Source organism: Danio aesculapii, chromosome 24 (assembly GCF_903798145.1).
Source record: "Danio aesculapii chromosome 24, fDanAes4.1, whole genome shotgun sequence".
In the NCBI taxonomy this organism is placed as follows: Eukaryota; Metazoa; Chordata; class Actinopteri; order Cypriniformes; family Danionidae; genus Danio; species Danio aesculapii.
In genome coordinates, this window is record NC_079458.1 from 27,150,681 (window position 1) to 27,170,532 (window position 19,852).

The window sequence follows — 19,852 nt, forward strand, 5'->3', positions numbered from 1 at the left end:
ATGAAGTACATTTACAGAGTGTTGAACTTGTTGATCTCCAGAGTTACAAATCTTGTTGATTCAAGGAGTTTTAAAATTAAGTCATTGAACTGATGAATGAAAATAGCTTCTTGAAGTTATAATAAATGATATTACAGATTTCTTTTGATTAATGCGTTTGTCATGTTAGCATGTGGTGAATTCATTTAGCTAATAATTTTAAGACAACTGTGTAAATTTCATGGTTAATTGTTACAACAAGCTATATTTAGTTGATTTAACTCATAATTTAAAGGCAACCATGTAAACTTCTTAGTTATTGTTGTAGTTGACAAATCTTTTGTTCATATAACTTTGAATTATATTGTATCAACTTCTTCAAGCAATCAAATGGATTGTTCACTCAACAATTTCACAGTTTTAAGTTGGGTGTACTTAAATTTGTAAGTCAGGTAACCAGGTAACCTACTTTTTTGAAATCAAAGTAACAAATCATTTTTTACAGTGTAGAAAAAAAAAAAAAAAAAAAAACGGGGGCTAAAATATTGACATTAAAATGGTTTTAAAAATTTAAAAACTGCTTGTATACTAGCCGAAATAAAACAAATAATAAGAAAAAAAAAATCCCAGGAGAAAAGAAAAAATATAGGAAATTCTGTGAAAAAGTCCTTGCTCTGTTAAACATCATTTGGGAAATAAAAACTAAAATAAATTGACTTCAGCTGTACATATATATGCACATATATGCAACATATATTCCAAAATATTGGTTTTATATTACAACCCCAAATCAGAAAAGGTTGGGAGAGTATGAAAAATGCAACAAAAAAAAAAAAAAAAGAAAGTATGATTTCCAAATTTACTTTGACTTACATTGTTCCATAGCAGACAATACAACAAACATTGTTTAATGTTTTTCTATTGATTTTTATTTGTATTTTTTTTTTTCAAAATAAACAAAGGGTGGTGCAGTGGGTAGTGCTGTCGCCTCACAGCAAGAAGGTTGCTGGTTCGAGCCTCGGCTGTGTCACTTTCTGTGTGAAGTTTGCATGTTCTCCCCGTGTTCGCATGGGTTTTGGGTGCTCTGGTTTACCCGAAGACATGCGCTATAGGTGAATGGTGAATTGGGTAAGCTAAATCAGGCAGCACTGCATCAAGAATCGTTATACATCTATAAATTTAAGGGTTGTGAAAAGGATTGGCAACATTACAAAATGGTAACTGCTTTACTGTTCCAACTTTTTTTGAAATGTGCTGCAAGAACCAAAGTTGGCATACATGTTTATTTTGAAAAAATAAAAATGATATGGAACACATTAAATAATGTTTGTTCTATTGTCTGCAATAAAATACAATAAAAAAAGTATTTAGAAACAACTTTTTTTATTTGTTCTTTCCATATTGTCTCAACTTTTTCTGATTTGGAGTTATAATAATCCACAGATCTGAACTACAAGAAGGCCAGTCAAACACATTCACAAAGTCAAAACATGACAGTTCTTCACGCAGGAAAATATGAGGCTTTAAGGTGGAGTACATTCAGCTGAGGGTTCCTGCCTTGCTCTATATCACAGGTGTCAAATGCTTTATCGTTTAGCTTTACCCTAATTAAACACCAAATCAAACTAATTGAGTCCTTCAGGCTTGTTTGAAACCTACAGGTGAGTGTGTTGGAGCAGCATCTAAGTTTGACACCCCTGCTCTATATAGATCAATATTTCTCTGGATTTTCCTCAAAGTTTTCACAATATCAAATATGGTTAGAGAAAGACTTAAATTGGTTTTGATTTTCCATTGATAAATGTAATTGTTTATTTGTTTTACAATTCTTATATGACTTTTGACCCAAAACAATGAGCCATGATTCTGTTTTGCTTGCATGCAAAGATGCAAATTTTATACCCAAACATAAAACCCTCATGTATCACCAGTTTACCTGTGCATTGTGGACTGCTTTAAACTTATTAATGGCTATTCTTGCACCTTTTCACTTTTACTTCGATATTCTGAAAAATTCGGCTTACTTTGCTTAATGGAAAAAAAGTTAACAAGATTTAACAAATTATAGATTCTTAATTTCATTGCATTTTACAAAACTGTTTCTAGAATTCACCTTACCTTTTTTTAGAAAACGTTAGAAAACTCATCGCAACTTTTTTTTTAGAAGTTTATAAATAAGTTTTTAAAGTTTTTTTTAATTCAGTTTTTAGAATTAAAAACTAGTTCCAACTAGAATATTTGCCTTAATAAGCTACATGCACAGCTAGTGTTTTTCAGCCACTGATGAAATTTCGGTGAAAGCTTAATGTGACTATTTTCAATTTCATAAGGTTCATTTTACAGCATCGATGTTGTAATATAATTCAAATATAATCAGTTAAATAGACTTAAGCATTCATTTGGTTGTTAAAGTGTAAAAAGAGATAAAAGACTGTCATTAGTAGCAGGCTAGCGCAGAAATTCCATTGAAAATACTGGGGTAAAATTAAGTTATTAATATTATAATATTAATATTATAAATACATGACGTGGAATAATAGAATTTAATGCAGTGCTTCTTGTTTGGTTTGATACACAACAAAATCCTCTGAGTAAAATTTCAGTTTAGATTAAATTAAGTTAATGTTACTCAAGTTAATGAGACAATTAAATTATTAATTAGGTGATGATTGAGGACTGATGATGAACACTAGTTGTTATTAAGCAGAAACACAGAAGAGAAACACAAAACTACAACTGACTTCAGTCACAGCCTTAGATGAAATCAGCTGAAATATAATACATTGAATCTCTCAAAATCTCAGCAGAGGATCAACTCGATCAATAAGCAACTCCACAAAGAGCAGTTTCCTTATGACTAGCCTGTTTGCCTTTTTATAAAGAGGGACCAAATACTCTCTGAACTGAGTAAATTTTACTCAGAGGATTTAGCTGTGTACCCACTTTCTATTGTTTCTCAGTCAGGCAGTCGAGATCACTGTTTTTTTATGAAAGAAATCAGATCTTAAACATGGCGATGTTGTATGGGATGACAATTAAAGAGGCCCTGGGGCTGGCTGACTAAAATTAAAAGTGAATGTGCATTTACCGCATTGTCGTCCATAAAATTAAAGCTATTCAAATTAGAATAGATGTTTGCTTTTTTAATATGCAAGTCTGTGTATGATGAAGATGACTCATATGCAAAATAAAAATAAATGTAAAAATAATAATAATAACATGGGGAGAACATGCAAACTCTACACAGAAATGCCAACTGACCAAGCCGAGGCTCAAACCAGCAACCTTCTTGCTGTAAGGCGATAGTTCTACCCACTGCGCCACAATGCTTTGCATTGAGATTAATATAGTCTTTTGTTATTTATTATTATAGTCCTTATTACTGAAAATATATAATTTAGGCTCATTATTTATGTCTTTCTTTTTTTCAGGCAGACAATTCAGTTTGCTCTACTTGTGGGCCAATGAATTTAATCAGGTTTGTTAAATAAGAATGGTATATAAGCAGAGCGCTGTTATGATCATTAGCAGCAATCTATGCTTTTGCATTCACCCGACTATACACCTGCTGCTGAACTGAACTACATATCGCATCATGCACCTCATTCACACACCAGCGCCAGATCACCCCCTGGTTACAGACATAAACACAACTGAAGTTCTTGAGGACTAATTATATGGACTATATACACACCACACACATGAGCTGTTCTGTGCTGAGTCTTGTTTTGTTTTGTTTTTCTTTTTTTACTGTAGTGTGTGTTTTCTTTGCCTTTTCTAGCTCTGTTTTTGACCCTTGCTTTGTTTATTGTTCATGTTGCTTTGCCACATGCCCCGACCATGCGCTTGTGACTTCAACTACTCCTTGGATGACCTGCATGGCCCTTTCTGTCCCTTATTAAACCTTGCATGTATGACCATTCACTAAATAAACTGCATTTGGAGGCTCACCTCTGTCACCACCACCGACTCATTACAAGCATCATCTCACTATAGGACTAGCATTTAAACCACTGGATTAATACATTTATATTCTTAATTTTAATGTAATTTCAATTTGCTGTTTATTTGTTTTAATCTAGTAATTATTTATTTTAATTTTATTATTTTAGAATTATTCAAATAATTTGCTTTAATTCAACTTTTATTTGTTTGTTTCTTATATTTTAATACAATGCTTAATTAGAATGTCTGATTATTTTAATTTAATGTCCGCTCCTAAAGACAATGTAAAGAGTTCCACTCCTGAACCAGGTAATCAAGGATTTCTGACTTGAAACTGTAATCAAAGTGTGTTGGAGCTAAAATGTACAGGACAGTGGCCCTCCTTAGGAGCTGTAATTACTGTAGTTTCAAAGTATAAACAGTTAATTAAAGGGATAGTTCAGCTAAATAATGAACATTTCCTCACCATTTAATCCCACTCGAGTAGTACTAAGTTTCTTTCTTGCAAACACAAAAAAAAATATTTTGAAGAATGATGGAGAAAATAAGCTACTGGCATTAAAAATATATATGCAAGTCAATGGCTATTTTTTCCCAATTTTCTACACCTTACTTTGTTCTAAAAAAAAAAGAGGTTTGGGGCATGTGGAGGATAAGAATTATGGCAGATATTTTATTTTTGGGAAACTATCTCTTCAATGTTAAAATTTAAAGAAAAAAATACAATTTAAAGTAAATTTAAAATGACTTATGATGTGCTTGACTTTGATACTGTAAATAAATTCAACAATTCTGTATTAATCAATTGAATAATTGTATTTTTATTGTACATTAATAAGATGATTGTGGCAGCACAATGGCTCAATGGTTAGCACTGTTGCCTTACAACAAGAAGGTCGCTGGTTCGAGTCCCGGCTGGGTCAGTCGACATGTGGGAACTTGCTTGTTCTCTCTGTTTTCATGTGGGTTTCCTCCGGGTCCTCCGTTTTCCCCCCACAGTCATGTGGTACAAGTGAATTAAATAAGTTCCCAGTGTTTGCCAGTTCTGGGTTACGGCTGAAAGGGCATCTGCTCAAAACATATGCTGGATAAGTTGGTGGTTCATTCCGCTGTGGCGATCCCTGATTAATTTCTATTGTCTATTTTAGTAATATTTGAAGTAGTCCCGAGTCATTAAATTCATTATTGAGTAACTACATAACTTTTTATGGCAACTAGGAAAATAATTTGTAAATACAGTTATAATGACTTGCCTTTTTCTTGGTACAAATTAGCCCATATCAGTAGTCAGCAAACTATAAAAAAGTACAGCAGCATTATAAAAAAAATGCAATGTTGTTTAAACCCTTTAAATAATCGTCTGCTTATATCTGTCCAAATGTTCAGTTAAAACAAGCCTGCATTTTTTACAGTGTCATTTTATATGATATGGACAAAATATAGTGGTAATATGATCTACTCATTTGTGTATCAATTGACTGTTAATAAACATGATTACCATTTCTGAACAATTCATTTACTGTAAATCTCAAAAAAAGTCATTTTTAATAGCTAAATAAAAGCTTGATAATTTTATACAAAAAAAGCTACTATAAAAAGAAAAATAACAGAAAATAATAGTGTTGTATTTTTAAGTGCACTGTACAATAACTGTTTTTAAATACAGAAACTATTTTATATTTCTTAAGGAGCAAATACACAGATTGGAATGTTTTCTTAGGGATATAAAAAAAAATCCAAAAACCATTCATATGGAAACTTGTTAATCAACACTTGTGCACTGTTCAAATTTACTACCCTTTTATATAGGGATGAAAACATCCACTGAATTAAATGCTGTTAAAATGCATCAAATTATTATTATTTTTTTCTTTTTGCATAAATCTGTTAATCAACCTCAGTTCTAATAAAAACTACAAAATTGTTTAGAAATGTACAGGATTTAAACTCTTTAATTGCCAAATTCACAAATGATGTTACTTATTTGGTGAAAACACACAAGATGACGTATTTTCAATATAAAAAATAATTGTGAACTGGATTTTAAAAAACTTTTATCAGTCTTGGACATGTGACAACATTGGTTTCGATGCATACAAGATGCATGCAACATTTTTTTTCTCGCTAATTTACAGTCGGTGGCTGTTTTTTCCTAATTGACCCCCATTATAACCACATTTGATGGTGCATAAATACGCAGTCTTTGTTTTTATTTTTGTTTCAGTCTTTGGTTTTATTAACAGGGAAAACCACCAACAATCGTTTGTAATGGATGTCAATGAGGCAAAAACAGCCACAAGCAGCAAATTAGGGAGAAAAAACTAAAATCAATCAAAAACAATGCATCAAAAGCAATTTCGTTTCACATGTTCAAGACTTTGATAAGAGGTTTAAAAAAAAACAGTTACTTTTGACATTAACAATACATCATTTTGTGTGTTTTGTCACGAAATCAGTGACAACATTTATGAATTTGGAAATTAGAGTTAAAATCCTGTAATTCTTTAAGCAGTTTAGTAGTTTTAACAGCACTAAGGTTGATTCACTAATTTATGCAAAAAGATATTTATCTGAAGCATTTTTACAGCAGTTTAATTTACTAGATGTTTTCATCCCGAACATAACAAAAGGGTCAATTTTCCCTTAGTGTATTGTTGATTTTTTTTTCTTTGTAATTCAAAACATTTTCTCAAAATATGTGTCAAAATAAGATTTGTCACCAAAAATCATTCTGCTAGCTGAAATAGAATTAAGTTATGGCCAAATTAAGACACAAAATCACCCCAGAGTGGATGAAAACATCCCCATCCCCATAAGCGTTAACTTTTCTTTAATTATATTTATTTCTTTATAGTATTTTGGCTAAATACACGAATCAATCGTAAGTTTCGTTTCTTCACGATGCTATCTATGTCATTTATCTGCTTATTTGAGTTTCATTAAAATTAAAATGCAATATGATGTCGCTACTACAAGAGTTAACAGCAGAGGGCGCCGCATACCAACGCTTTTTCCAAAACTATCCTTTTGTAGAGTCAGTGGAAACTCCACAGTCCCTTCATATTCTGATCATTCCTTAAGAGCAAGAGCCTAACCAATTTTCTATTTATCTAATTAATTATCTAATTCTAATTGATTATGTTTAAAGATTATGCTTAAAGACATAATGCCTGGTGAAATTTAAAACATGACGCTCTTTTCATAATATTCCTTCAACATCAGGGCTTGTTCTACAGAACTAATAGATTTTTTTTGCTCCTACAATTATCTTACCCATCTTGTTTAATGATTTTGTAAGGCACAAAGCTTTATCTTATCATTTAGGCTGTATTTATCTTTCCATGCTCGTGCCTGTCTGGGGAATGAGGAAATATTTTTCTTTTTTTAAATCTTTTTTTTTTTTTGTCGAAATTATTAATCCCTTCATTATAGTGCTACAATTAAAGTCATTTTGCAACATCTTTAGATGTTTTATAAGGCCCCCTAGTGGACTTCAAGCCCATTCTGAATTACTTTGACCATTTTGACGTTAGCTGATGATGGTATTAACTATTTTTATGGGCATTACGTGAAAACTAGTGACAGTTTCCTTGTTGTTATTTTGCAAAAAAAAAAAATAATAATAATAAATAATAATAATAATAATAATATAAACTAAGTAAAATAAAATTATATATATATATATATATATATATATATATATATATATATATATATATATATATATATATATATATATATACATACATACATACATACATATATATATATATATATATATAATATATATATATATATATATATATATATATATATATGTTATATATATATATGTTATATATATATGTATATATTTAAAAAATATATTGCATACATGGTCAAATTAACGTAGATAATCCATACATGCTGTTACTGTATGTCTTTTATACGAGTCATACAAATTCTAGAAGCAATTAAAAATATAATGAAACTTGGCAGATGAATAAGAATACATATAAAAGAATAAATATATACAACAACAATTATGTGCTTTTGTTGGTTTCTTATGTGTAAAATAATGCTGTATTACTATTTGGATTCTTTTAAGCCATTTTTAATATGTTTTGTGTGGTTTCTAAACATAACATGACAGGTCTGAATTGGTTAGACCCTTGTTTACGAAGATATAAAAATACACCCTCGTTGTTAAAAGTGAGCTGTCACTGCTTGACCGAGCGCTACTATGATGACGTCAAACCCCTCAGTCTGCGTACTGTTTTCCTTCCGCGAGTATAGTCCCGTATTTTTCGCATTCATAGTTAATAGCAACATGCCTGTGAAGTAAAGATATGATTTCAAACAGTCGGTTGAATTTTTGAGCCCAACGCTCGAATTCGCAAACTACCGTGTATTGGTTTGGCGGGAAACATTACTATAGCACGGCTATACGTCAGAGGGCGTTGCTTCAGCTCGCTGGAGCTTTTTCATCCTGCCCCTGACAAGCAGCCTATCAGTCTGTCCAGAATCTGAGAGCTGCACCAGCGCGCAGGGTTGTTTATATTTTCCATCACTTTCCTTTCCACTTGACCGTGACTCTGAAGCCACTTATGCTGCAAGAGACTGGAGCAAACTGTTGGATTTTACTTCTCGCTCCTTATTTTTTGCTCTCTTTTCATTGCATTGCGTCTCGAAAGAAACCATTCTGAAACGGCATTCGTTAAATACAAGGTAAGGATCCGACAATTGGACGTTTCACGCGTTTTTGACTTGAAGTGTAGTTTGACAGTAAGTTTGGCACGGTTGTGCGCTCGAATAAAACACTACAAGCAGAGATGCTCGAGGACATTTTGGTAGAAATAACTGCCGCTTTGGGCTTCACTCGCTGTTTTTACACATGCTGTCAGTTGCTTGTATTATTTACACGCTTGTATATCTTGATATGTGCAGTTTTTTGGTTAAGCATTTGTGTTGTGTGTTTAGTTAGACGTTGCCTGTGCACCGTAGTGATTCAAATTCGTATTTTTTTTCATTTCCCCCCAAGTGTCAAAATGCCGGTGAGTGCGAGTTTGGCGTATAAAAACTACGATTACGACTACGACTCCATCCAGCCCTACTTCTACTTCGATAACGACGATGAGGATTTTTATCACCATCAGCAAGGACAGACTCAACCTTCAGCCCCCAGCGAGGACATTTGGAAGAAATTCGAACTGCTGCCCACACCGCCCCTCTCGCCCAGCCGGAGACAGTCGCTCTCCACCGCGGAACAGCTGGAGATGGTCAGCGAGTTCCTGGGAGACGACGTGGTCAGCCAGAGCTTCATCTGCGATGATGCGGACTACTCCCAGTCCTTCATCAAGTCCATCATCATCCAGGACTGCATGTGGAGCGGCTTTTCTGCCGCTGCCAAGTTGGAGAAAGTGGTTTCGGAGAGACTGGCGTCTTTGCACGCCGAGAGGAAGGAACTGATGTCTGACAGCAGCTCAAATCGACTAAACGCGAGTTATTTGCAGGATCTGAGCACCTCTGCATCAGAATGCATCGATCCTTCTGTGGTCTTCCCATATCCTCTGACAGAGTGTGGGAAAGCCAGCAAGGTTGCGCCATCGAAGCCCATGCTGGTTCTGGACACTCCACCTAACAGCTCCAGCAGCAGTGGCAGTGATTCAGGTATGTTACGCAGTGTTATGTCATTTAGATCTCCCCAAATCCTGATGTAATGCATGCTTGCGTTTGTAAGTGACCTTTACTTGTCACCACTGAGATGGAGTGTGCCGGTCACGGGACTTTATCTTTGTACCCTTGATGCAAGTGGTAGTTGCATAAGATCTCTCTACCTCCCCCTGTTCGACCCTAGTCTGTTCTGTAGGAAAGGCTGCAATGTTCAAATATCAGCTGATGAGGAAAGTGGGCGGGGACTGGAATGCAGAGATTTCACCCCCTTACCCCACCCATTGTGGAAAGCCACTTGCCAAATTAGATTGTATTCACTCTGCTGTGTAATGTTGGGATGTTATTTGCAATGTAATAATTGTCTTTTTCTTTTTTTTTAATTCACTTGCAGAAGATGAAGAAGAAGAGGATGAGGAGGAGGAAGAAGAAGAAGAGGAAGAGGAAGAAGAAGAGGAGGAAGAAGAGGAAGAAATTGATGTAGTGACTGTGGAAAAGCGACAGAAAAGGCACGAGACGGATGCTTCAGAGTCGAGGTACCCCAGTCCCCTAGTTTTGAAGCGCTGTCACGTCTCCACCCACCAGCACAACTACGCCGCCCATCCGTCAACGCGGCATGACCAGCCAGCTGTCAAAAGGCTACGACTTGAGGCTAGCAACAACAACAGCATCAACAGCAGCAGCAGCAGCAGCAGCAACAGGCATGTGAAGCAGCGCAAGTGTGCGAGTCCTCGGACATCGGATTCTGAGGACAATGACAAACGCAAGACTCACAATGTGCTGGAGCGCCAGCGCAGAAACGAACTCAAACTAAGCTTTTTCGCACTACGGGATGAGATCCCTGAGGTTGCGAATAACGAGAAAGCGGCTAAAGTGGTTATCTTAAAGAAGGCAACAGAGTGCATCCACAGCATGCAGTTGGATGAGCAGAGGCTGCTGTCCATCAAAGAACAGCTGAGGCGAAAGAGCGAACAGTTAAAACACAGGCTTCAGCAGCTGCGGAGTTCACATTAATGAATCTGTGTCACAAGCGAAAAGACTTTCCAAGAACTCCCACCCCCCTGCTTTTTTATGCAAGACTGTTGCTGTGTATAGTTTTAACGTTGCATGTCAAATGCATTTTTTTTTCCTTTTGAATATTGTCAACTTTTTTCATGTTTGAAACTGCCAGTTTGGTTGCAAACTGCAAGGTTGTTCAAATAATTTGTATTTAAGGCATTTATTTTTATTAATAAAATAAGAAAAATATAGGGATGCACAACCCTAGAGTAAAATCGTTTTGTAAGTTTTTGTATATAATGAATTAATATTTCCTAAGAAAAATATTTTTGAATCTGTATTAGATATGTGTTCTCATAAACCATATTCGTTTTCACTATATGGTTTTTCAATGTTTTCACTCAATCATAAAGGAATTCTTTCTGAACTTCACTCTCTTGGTCTCATTATACACACAGATTAGACACAAATGTTTGTGTAGTGTTCATTCAGAAAAAAATAGCAAAGTAATATATCATACTGCATTTGATTTACAATGACAAGATGTTAACAAATTCAGGGGTTTTCCTTATTATTAAGATCACTTATTCGTATCTGTCTAAAATGTAATGTGGGATTCCTGCATGAAATACACAGACAATACTTAGAACCATGAATAAAAGAATATAAATACTTGCATGCCTGCATCAAGATGAACTTGACCCCTTAACATTTGGCATTCAGAAGCCAAAAATGTAAGTTAATGCAAAGTTATTTTGTGGACCGTTTTGACAGCAGGAGAAGTCCCTTTCAGGTGATTTACCGAAGCTGAGTCATTAAGATCTCTAAATCTTGTCTCGAAGCAAGGCTCACAGAGCATCTGCTATGGATGTGGCAAATCTCTGTTAATGCAGCTGAGCTTCAAACCACTCAGAAATCAGTGCAGCAGCTTTGCAGACATAATTGTATGATTAGGACAGTGAGAATTATAGCTTTATTTCTTCAAACAGATATTTTAAAAGTACATGTTGTAGTTCAGCATGAGCAAGCTTTTCAGATCTATTATTTATTTAATATTTAAATTAATAAGCAGTACAAGCGTTAAATGTTTGTTACATGTACGCAAGAGATTTCAGTTCGTGAATGACAAATTTAGCCTACAGCAAAATGTAAACACAAGAAATAACCACTGATACAACCCTTGTGCTTATTACTAAAGCTACCCACAACCGTTGTTTTAATGAAGTGGTCAGACGCCCCCATCTATTTTATCCCATAATTCACACTCTGTGTGGACAGATGGTCTACTGTCTAGACATTATTATAGAGTTTTCATATCCATAAAAAGTATGAACATCATGCACCGATATGATAAGCTAATCAATGAGCATGCTTGTCACTGGAAGGCTCACGCTTTCCCCCTTCTTTAAACGCTCAGTGTTTGTCTTCTGCTTGACTACTTCCACGCTGATACACAAAGCTGTGATTTTTCCCGACTCTGCTGTATTAGGTCTGCGTGACGTCATCGACTGTATGACTGTACGCAGCGCGTGCCGCGGAGCGCGTGCTCCGAGCACATGGAAAAGGGCTCGAGACGAAGTGTCCAAAGAATAACTCCACACCTGTAAAGGAATATTTGCAGAAACTGAATCCATTCTGGAACATAAGAGGGTAGGTGCTGTATTATATTACCAATACTGTGCGTTATAATTTAGAATTTTGTTTTAGAGGCACACATGTGTTCATGCTGGATAAACTGATGCTTTGACAATAGGCATATGTGCATGTTATTAGATGTATTCAGACGTTATAATGTTTATTCACATTATTTCCAGTTTTCATAATGTATTATTACTGCCTTGCTGAGATTTGATTTTTATCAATGTAACACTTAGCTACTATCTTTCAAGTTCATTGTTATCTGTTTTGTGTACCAAAACAACAATAGAGAATATATGAATACCACAAATCAAACATGAACTCAATAATGTTTAATACATGTAAAAAAACAGAATCAAAGGGTTCTTAAGTAAGCAGTTGCGATTTGTTTGCTTAGATTGAGCTCCTTTTGTCTAACAGATAAGTATTGCAGCCACATTGCACCACAACATCTTTACTGTTTTATATAAATGATTTGTTCTATATATGATTCCTCCTGCATTAAATATTGTTGTTACGTCTTAGTAAGCTGCAACATATAACGGCCATTAGATATATTAGGTATTCTGATAAATGTTTGAAAGCATTCTGCATTAATAAATTCATATTTCATATTAATTTAGCATTTTTCCTCACCAACAAGGTTTTAATCAACCATATAGCTTGCGTTTATTGTTTCCATGCTTTGCATTGTGTTCTCTTATTTTAGATTCGACTTTAAACATGTTTTTTAAAACGTGTGTTTTAAATCTTCACATAGACTTAAAAATACAATCATTTTTCATTTTTTGTATATTGTCAGCTGACATATGTATGCAGAGACTTTGCAAAAGTGTACAGATGTGGTGCAAAGGTCGGCACAGATTTGTATGTACAGCTGAGTAGTGCTGCACATTTTAGTCTACAACATTAAATGCCTAGTATGTTTAAAAACAGCAACACGTTTAATTACTTTATGCTCTTAGTATTCTGTTACAGCAAAAGTTAGCAGTCACTTGTAAGCAGAAAAGAAACTGGTTCCTCTGGCTCATCCTTCACCAGGGTCACATGGTTCCCTTTGGCAATGGCAGAATACGTCTTTCTAAGGGAGGTAGACCACACACTAATACACAGTTGAGGTCTGTCCTGGCCTCGGGGTTAGTCTGAAACACAGACACAAAATGGAGTCTTAAAACCCTGTTTAACAGCATATAAATGTATGTTATAGGTATATATAAATGTAAATACAGGTGGCCTGAAATCATAAAGCTTGTTTATTATTTGAAAGCCTCAAATTGAATCAATAAGTGATATTAGATATTATAGGCAAGCAGTAGATAATACACTTTGTTCTCTTAACAGACCTGCACTTGGAGCATTTAGGATATGTTGGTGCGTCATTTGAATAGCTTCTTGTCTTATTGAACTTGCTTAGTTTATGTAGAAAATTAAACATGACAGACATCAGTGATTGCACGATTGCTGTTGCTCAGACTTTGAACAAACTCCTAAGTGGATGTATTAAAGTTTGGCACTTTGTGCTATGGGCATGAATGATGACGTAAGGTCTCAGCTTTTTGAGGAAACTTTTATTTTCAAGTGCCTTGTGATTGTCACTTGATAGACCAATAAAATAGTTAAAAATATCTCACAGATTTAGTCCAGCTCTGGGATAGTTCACCCAAAATTAAAATTGACTCACCTTCAAACACAAAAGAAGTTATTTAAAAAAAAGCTAAAAAACTGTATTCTTTAACTTCCATAGTAGGAAAAACAAATATTATGGAATGCCCAGCAAACAATTTTGTGTATAATAGACGTATAATAGACATCTAAACATAGACAGCTTGGCTATTACAAAGCTAAACTTGGGCTGTCAGTGAAAGTCTAATAGAGATCTAAGAATAGCCCAAAACTAGATTAGTCGTCAAATAGACATATTAGACAGACTCTATATGTGTAGTCATTGATTTCTGTTTATTTAATGACTAGTCTAGTTTTGGCCTAGATATCTGTTAGTTTTTCACTGACAGCCCAAATTTAGCTTTGTTTTTGCCAACACGACTATGTTTAGATGTCTATTAGACATCTATTAGTCATCTTTTAAAAACAAAATATGCTTACTGGGTGGTTACATGTTTTCAGCTTTTTTCAAAATATCTTCTTTATGTTCAACCGAAGAAAGTCAAACACGTTGGGAAATAAATGATGACAGAATTTTCCGTTTTGGTTGAACTACTGTATCAAGCAAAACGAACAGGGTTCATACGGTCATGGAAAACCTGTAAAAGTCATAGAATTTTGACATGGCATTTTCCAGGCCTGGAAAAGTTTTAAGAAAACAAAAAAAATCCACAAGGTTTTGGAAAAGTCATAGAAATTACATTTACATTTAGTCATTTAGCAGACATTTTTGTCCAAAGCGACTTAAGCTGCAATTACACTAGACCTTGTCGTACGGTGCTGCAAAAAAGGCAGGGTTAAACAATAGGATTAGACATTAATAAAAGTGAGCGATTGCTTCATATTTTTAAATTTCTTATTTTAAATCATCTTCTATTAGTCTCACACAATCCCCTGGTGTGATTTCTCAGGTAAGAATTCACAAAGTTTGAACTTTCGAATGCAGTGAAATGTGAAATTCCGCATTTGCATGCCTATGAATGAAAGTCTGGCGCGAAAAGTGCAGTGTGATCACGGATTTATAATAGAAGTAGTTTTACCTACTATTACTAGTTTAACAAACTATTAAGATTATCTAAAATTAGTTTGACAAATATCTGTATTGGAATGAAGGTTAGTTGATTTTACTTCTTTTCTTTTCTTGGCCAAAACCATGCTCTCACATTATTAGTGCTGTGTAAGCATCATCTATTTTACGGAGATATAAAAATAAATTGAAACTATTGCATGTTTTATGATATGCTGTAATAAATTTAAACGTCTCTTATGATTTACCACGTACAGTTGAATTATTAGCCCCCCTGGATTATTAGCCCCCAGGCTTTTTTTCCCCCAATTTCTGTTTAATAGAGAGAAGATTTTTTCAACACATTTCTAAACATAATATTTTTAATAACTCATTTCTAATAACTGATTTATTTTATCTTTGCCATGATGGCATTACATAATAATTTACTAGATATTTTTCAAGACACTTCTATACAGCTTAAAGTGACTTTTAAAGCCTTAACCAGGTTTATTAGGTTAACTAGGCAGGTTAGGGTAATTAGGCAAGTTATTGTATAATGATGGTTTGTTCTGAAGAGTATCAAAAAATATGTACCCTAAAGGGGCTAATAAGTTTGATTGTGAGAATTTCCTTACTCTGTTAAACATCCTTTGAGAAATATTTAAAAAAGAAAAAAAAATTCAAAGGGGGACTAATAATTCTGACTTCAACTGTAAATGAAGACATTACATGAAGCATTAGGCCATGAAAATTGACTTGAAAGTCCTGGAAAAGTCATGGAATTTTTGTAGTAAAAATAGTAAAAAATTATCTTGTTTTCGCTTTGAAATGTAGATATTTGAACTAGAAACAAGACAAAAATTCTAAGTAAGAAATGTTTTTTTTTTGCATAAGTCATATAAATTCCATATAAATACAGTAGTTAAATACAATTCTGTGGCTCCTGGTCAACTATAATTCAGACTCGACATTGCCTATCTTTGCGATGTGACTATTGCGAGTGCACACATTGCTATATCGATGCTGAAACAATATATTGTGCAGCAATTTCAACCCAGTATTTTTATTGTGTTATTGTACTTTCAATGGCAGAAAAACAATAAGCTACTGACAAAATTTTAAATGTGGGACTCTGCTCACAAAGTTCCCAATGTTGGGAATGCCATTCAGGTGTGTGTTTCCGAAAAAAACATTGTTAGCCAACTAAGGGTCGCAAGTTGTGTCGTTACAAACATAGTTTGTTGATTTGGCATTTGCCAAATCCATCATTCCAATGAACATTTGCAAACTGCAATCGCAAACTTCCATGCTTGCAACTACACCTCTGAGCTGTAGTTAGAAACATAGTTCCTGGCTGTGTTCTAATCCCAGTTATCCTCCCTATTTCCTATTCGTTTAGACCATTGACATTTAATCTTGGAATGATTAAAAAAGCATTAATGGCATCACTTTTAGGTGTAATTTGCTTTCAAAGCATTTTTAAAGTTCAGTTTTAGCAATTTTCATGTTTGCAATTGCGCTCCCTTCGTAGTGCACTTTGAAAACATTAATGTCATTTTGAAGACTGCTGTGGCTCATGACGAAAGCTATAGGTGACCTATTATTTAAAAGCGGAATTTACATTACGTATACAAAGCTTGTGAAAACAAAAAACAAAGTTTGTTTCAAGAGTTCACACTTAGCTGATGATTGATTATAAAGCTTGTTTGGCATGCTGTCCCGGGAGAGAGCCCTGAGCTCATAAGATCCTCGAGCTCAGGGCTCCCTCCCGTTTGCAAGCCGAGAGGGGAGTTTGAGCTCAGATAGATTTCGAGAACTCCCCTGCTGTAGTAGCTAATGAACAGATAGTGATTGCGCTTAAGAGATAAGTACTTACTAGGAGCATGTCTATGGTGCCGATATGGATTAGTCTTAACTTAAGTTGCATGATTTTGGACGGTGGGAGGAAACCGGGGAACCAGGGGGAAACCCACGTGAGCACGGGGAGAACGTGTAAACTACGCACAGAAACGTCAGCTGGCTTGGTAAGGACTAGAACCAGTGACGTTCTTGCTGTGAGCAACAGTGCTAACCACTGGGCCACCGTGCCACCCATCTAGAAAAGGAGGAGGAGTAGGGGTGGAAGGGGGAATTTTTCAAACGAAGATTGCTGTTATATGGAACTTAGGGTATTTATAGTGGCTTAGGAATCGTCTGATTGGTGAATCATAAATTGAATAATGCGGGACCAGCTGCAAGCAATCAGAATCATGTGATCCTCTTGAAATTAGTTTATAAATAAACTTCACTTAAAAATAAAAAAATTATAATTATATATATATATATATATATATATTATATATATATATATATATATATATATATATATATATATATATATATATATATATCCTACTTTATAATAATCATCATCATTAATATTATTATTAAAGTATTAAATAATAATAAAGTAATAAAGTTTTTCATTTCTTAATAAATATTAAATATAAAATTTCATTTCTTAATAAATAGCCTCATTATTTATTTATTTATTTACATAATTAATATATGATATAAGATATGTGTTAGCTTTTGTAAGTAATTTTATGTTAATTTAGAATAGAATATGGAATATTCTCAATCATATTTGAAAAGGAAACATAAGCCCTTTTACATGTGCCATTTACAAATATTTCAATTAATATGGAAAACGAGTGCATGTTTTACCAAAACTAATATTGTTTTTTTTTTTAAATGTGTGTGCGTGTAAAACAATATAATTGGCACTAAGAAATTATGGGGTTCTTCACTAAAGATGTTTGTTCCCATCCCGTTTATAGAGCATCATTAGGGGCGTTTTACGTTTTAACTACATGGTTTAAAAACGATGGATCTGCTACAGATCAACTACTGGTTTTGGGAACACTCGTCACTACATCGTTCTTTTTCCCAAATGATGCATAGTAACTGTGATAGTTCGAGCCATTGAGTTACGTCGTTGTTTGGGAAGCGCATCCCAGACTGTGTGGACAGTTGGTCACCCTAGGTCAGCACCGAATATAATATGAAACCACGAGAGACCTGCTTTAGAGTAGATATTGAAGTTGTAATTTGAAATGTAAGCAATTGATACACTGATTTTCATATATGATGCCATAAAAGCTGTTTTAAACTGTTTGTTGTAAAAAATTACATACAAGTAATTATGACGTTAATTAAAGTGATGGTTCCATACCTTTAACACAAAAGAAGATACTCGAACCATTGACTTCCATAGAAGGAAAAACAAATATTATGGAAGTCAATAGCTGTTTACATCCCAAGTTGCAAATTAAATTTATGCGCAAAACTGAAATATTGCATATAAGACTGAATTTGCTACGGAATTTGCTATAGGAGAAGCTGCAAGTTTTTTTCCTTTATTTAATAAATGACTTGCGCCTCAGAAGACAGTTTGCCAACACGCAATGAATGCGTGGTTGCGTTTAAAGGCATCAGACGTGGAGCACAGACACTCTTGACAATTCTGGAGGTAATTAATTACATAATAACACTAATACTGAAATGGTTAAGGCTTTTTGAATGGCCAAAACAACATTTCAAATGTTTTATAATGTGCTCAGCCAGCTGGTTTGTCCATCCACACACATTTTTAAGATCACATGATCTCTTTAAAAAAAATGACATGAGTTTTTTAATGCGCATACTGGAATTTGTTCGGTAGAAGTGTTTCCATCGTAGTTTATGCGCATGTTTTCTTATCAAATAAAAAGTTTGTCCTACTCAGTTATGCACATATGTTACGTTATGTATGCGCAAATTTATGTGCATCTTGCCATAAATTTCCTTTTAGATTTTTTTCTTTTCATAAATATGTAAAATGCACATAAAAATAGGTGGATGGAAACATAGTTTATGGTTAGAGGTTTCCAACCTTTTTCTAAATAACTACTTTTGTGTTCAAAAGAAAAACAAAGCTCAGGTTTGTGACAAGTAAATGATGGCTAAATTTTCAGTTTTGTGTGTACTTGCGCTGTTTTCTGGACCAAAGCCATTTTGTGTTTATTTTGTTATTGAGAGGAAAACAACTAGAAAATGTTTACATATAATACAAATTCACGTTGACCAAGTTCATTACAATCTACTTATACTTCAAAATTGTGTAGCAATGTCAATTTGACGTTTACGAATGCCCATGAAACATCACTCAAAGCAAAACTGGAGAAAAAAAATGTAATCGAAACAGGGTTTTGGAAAGAAAACTCCTGCACTTTGGCAGCTCAGTTTAATTTTGTGTAGTGCCCTTTTAACAATTCTTCATCTGATATTTATTAGTGCTTCAGTTTCAGGGAACAAAGTCTATTAAACATTGTTCTGTGTATAACTTTTGGTATTTGACTTCTGAGAGCAGACTCCAAGAACCCTGTTGAACTGCACTTTAGACAAATTAGATCCATCAGTTGTGTTATAGGCTGTGAGAGAGGGTGGAACAGGCTTCTTTGGCAACACAGAGACCGGACTGTTTTAGTTCTTTGGATGGTTTTCCATGTGTTATGTAATACCTCCCTTAGTTTGGAATGGAGGTCCCCATTCCACGGCAAGATCTGAGCACAGTGCAGGACTGCTTGTCTTTGTCTTCACCGTCTCCTTTTTTAAACTCTTCCCCCAACGTTAGGCCTCTGTTACCAATGAAATCACTTCCTGCTGACATCACTCTGTTATAACATGCTCTCTTTACTGCTTGTTGTCATTTGCTCAAATACTGCTGCAACATATTAGATACTGCATATATCAATGTGTACCTCCAAAAGTTTTAGGATCACCGGTGAAAAATCCAGCCTTGGCTTTTCGCCAGCACAAGGTATGTTTTTGCATGATGGAACTGACATGAGATGCTAGTGATTTGGAGCTTTCTGGTATGTAGGTGTGATTGCAATACCAGCTTGGTTTTGAGAATATGTTGAGAATGCTGGTCCACTAACTAGACCATCT

General features: G+C 34.5%; 1 protein-coding gene across 1 annotated transcript; it reads left to right on the forward strand.

Annotated features, from left to right (window-relative positions):
• Positions 1 to 8,396: 8,396 nt before the first annotated feature.
• myca (MYC proto-oncogene, bHLH transcription factor a) lies at positions 8,397 to 10,918 on the forward strand. Its single transcript, XM_056451058.1, has 3 exons — positions 8,397 to 8,631; positions 8,945 to 9,573; positions 9,968 to 10,918. The coding sequence occupies exons 2-3, from the start codon at positions 8,952 to 8,954 to the stop codon at positions 10,585 to 10,587; spliced, it is 1,242 nt and encodes a 413-aa protein (XP_056307033.1). The 5' UTR covers positions 8,397 to 8,631; positions 8,945 to 8,951; the 3' UTR covers positions 10,588 to 10,918.
• The last annotated feature ends 8,934 nt before the right edge of the window (positions 10,919 to 19,852 follow it).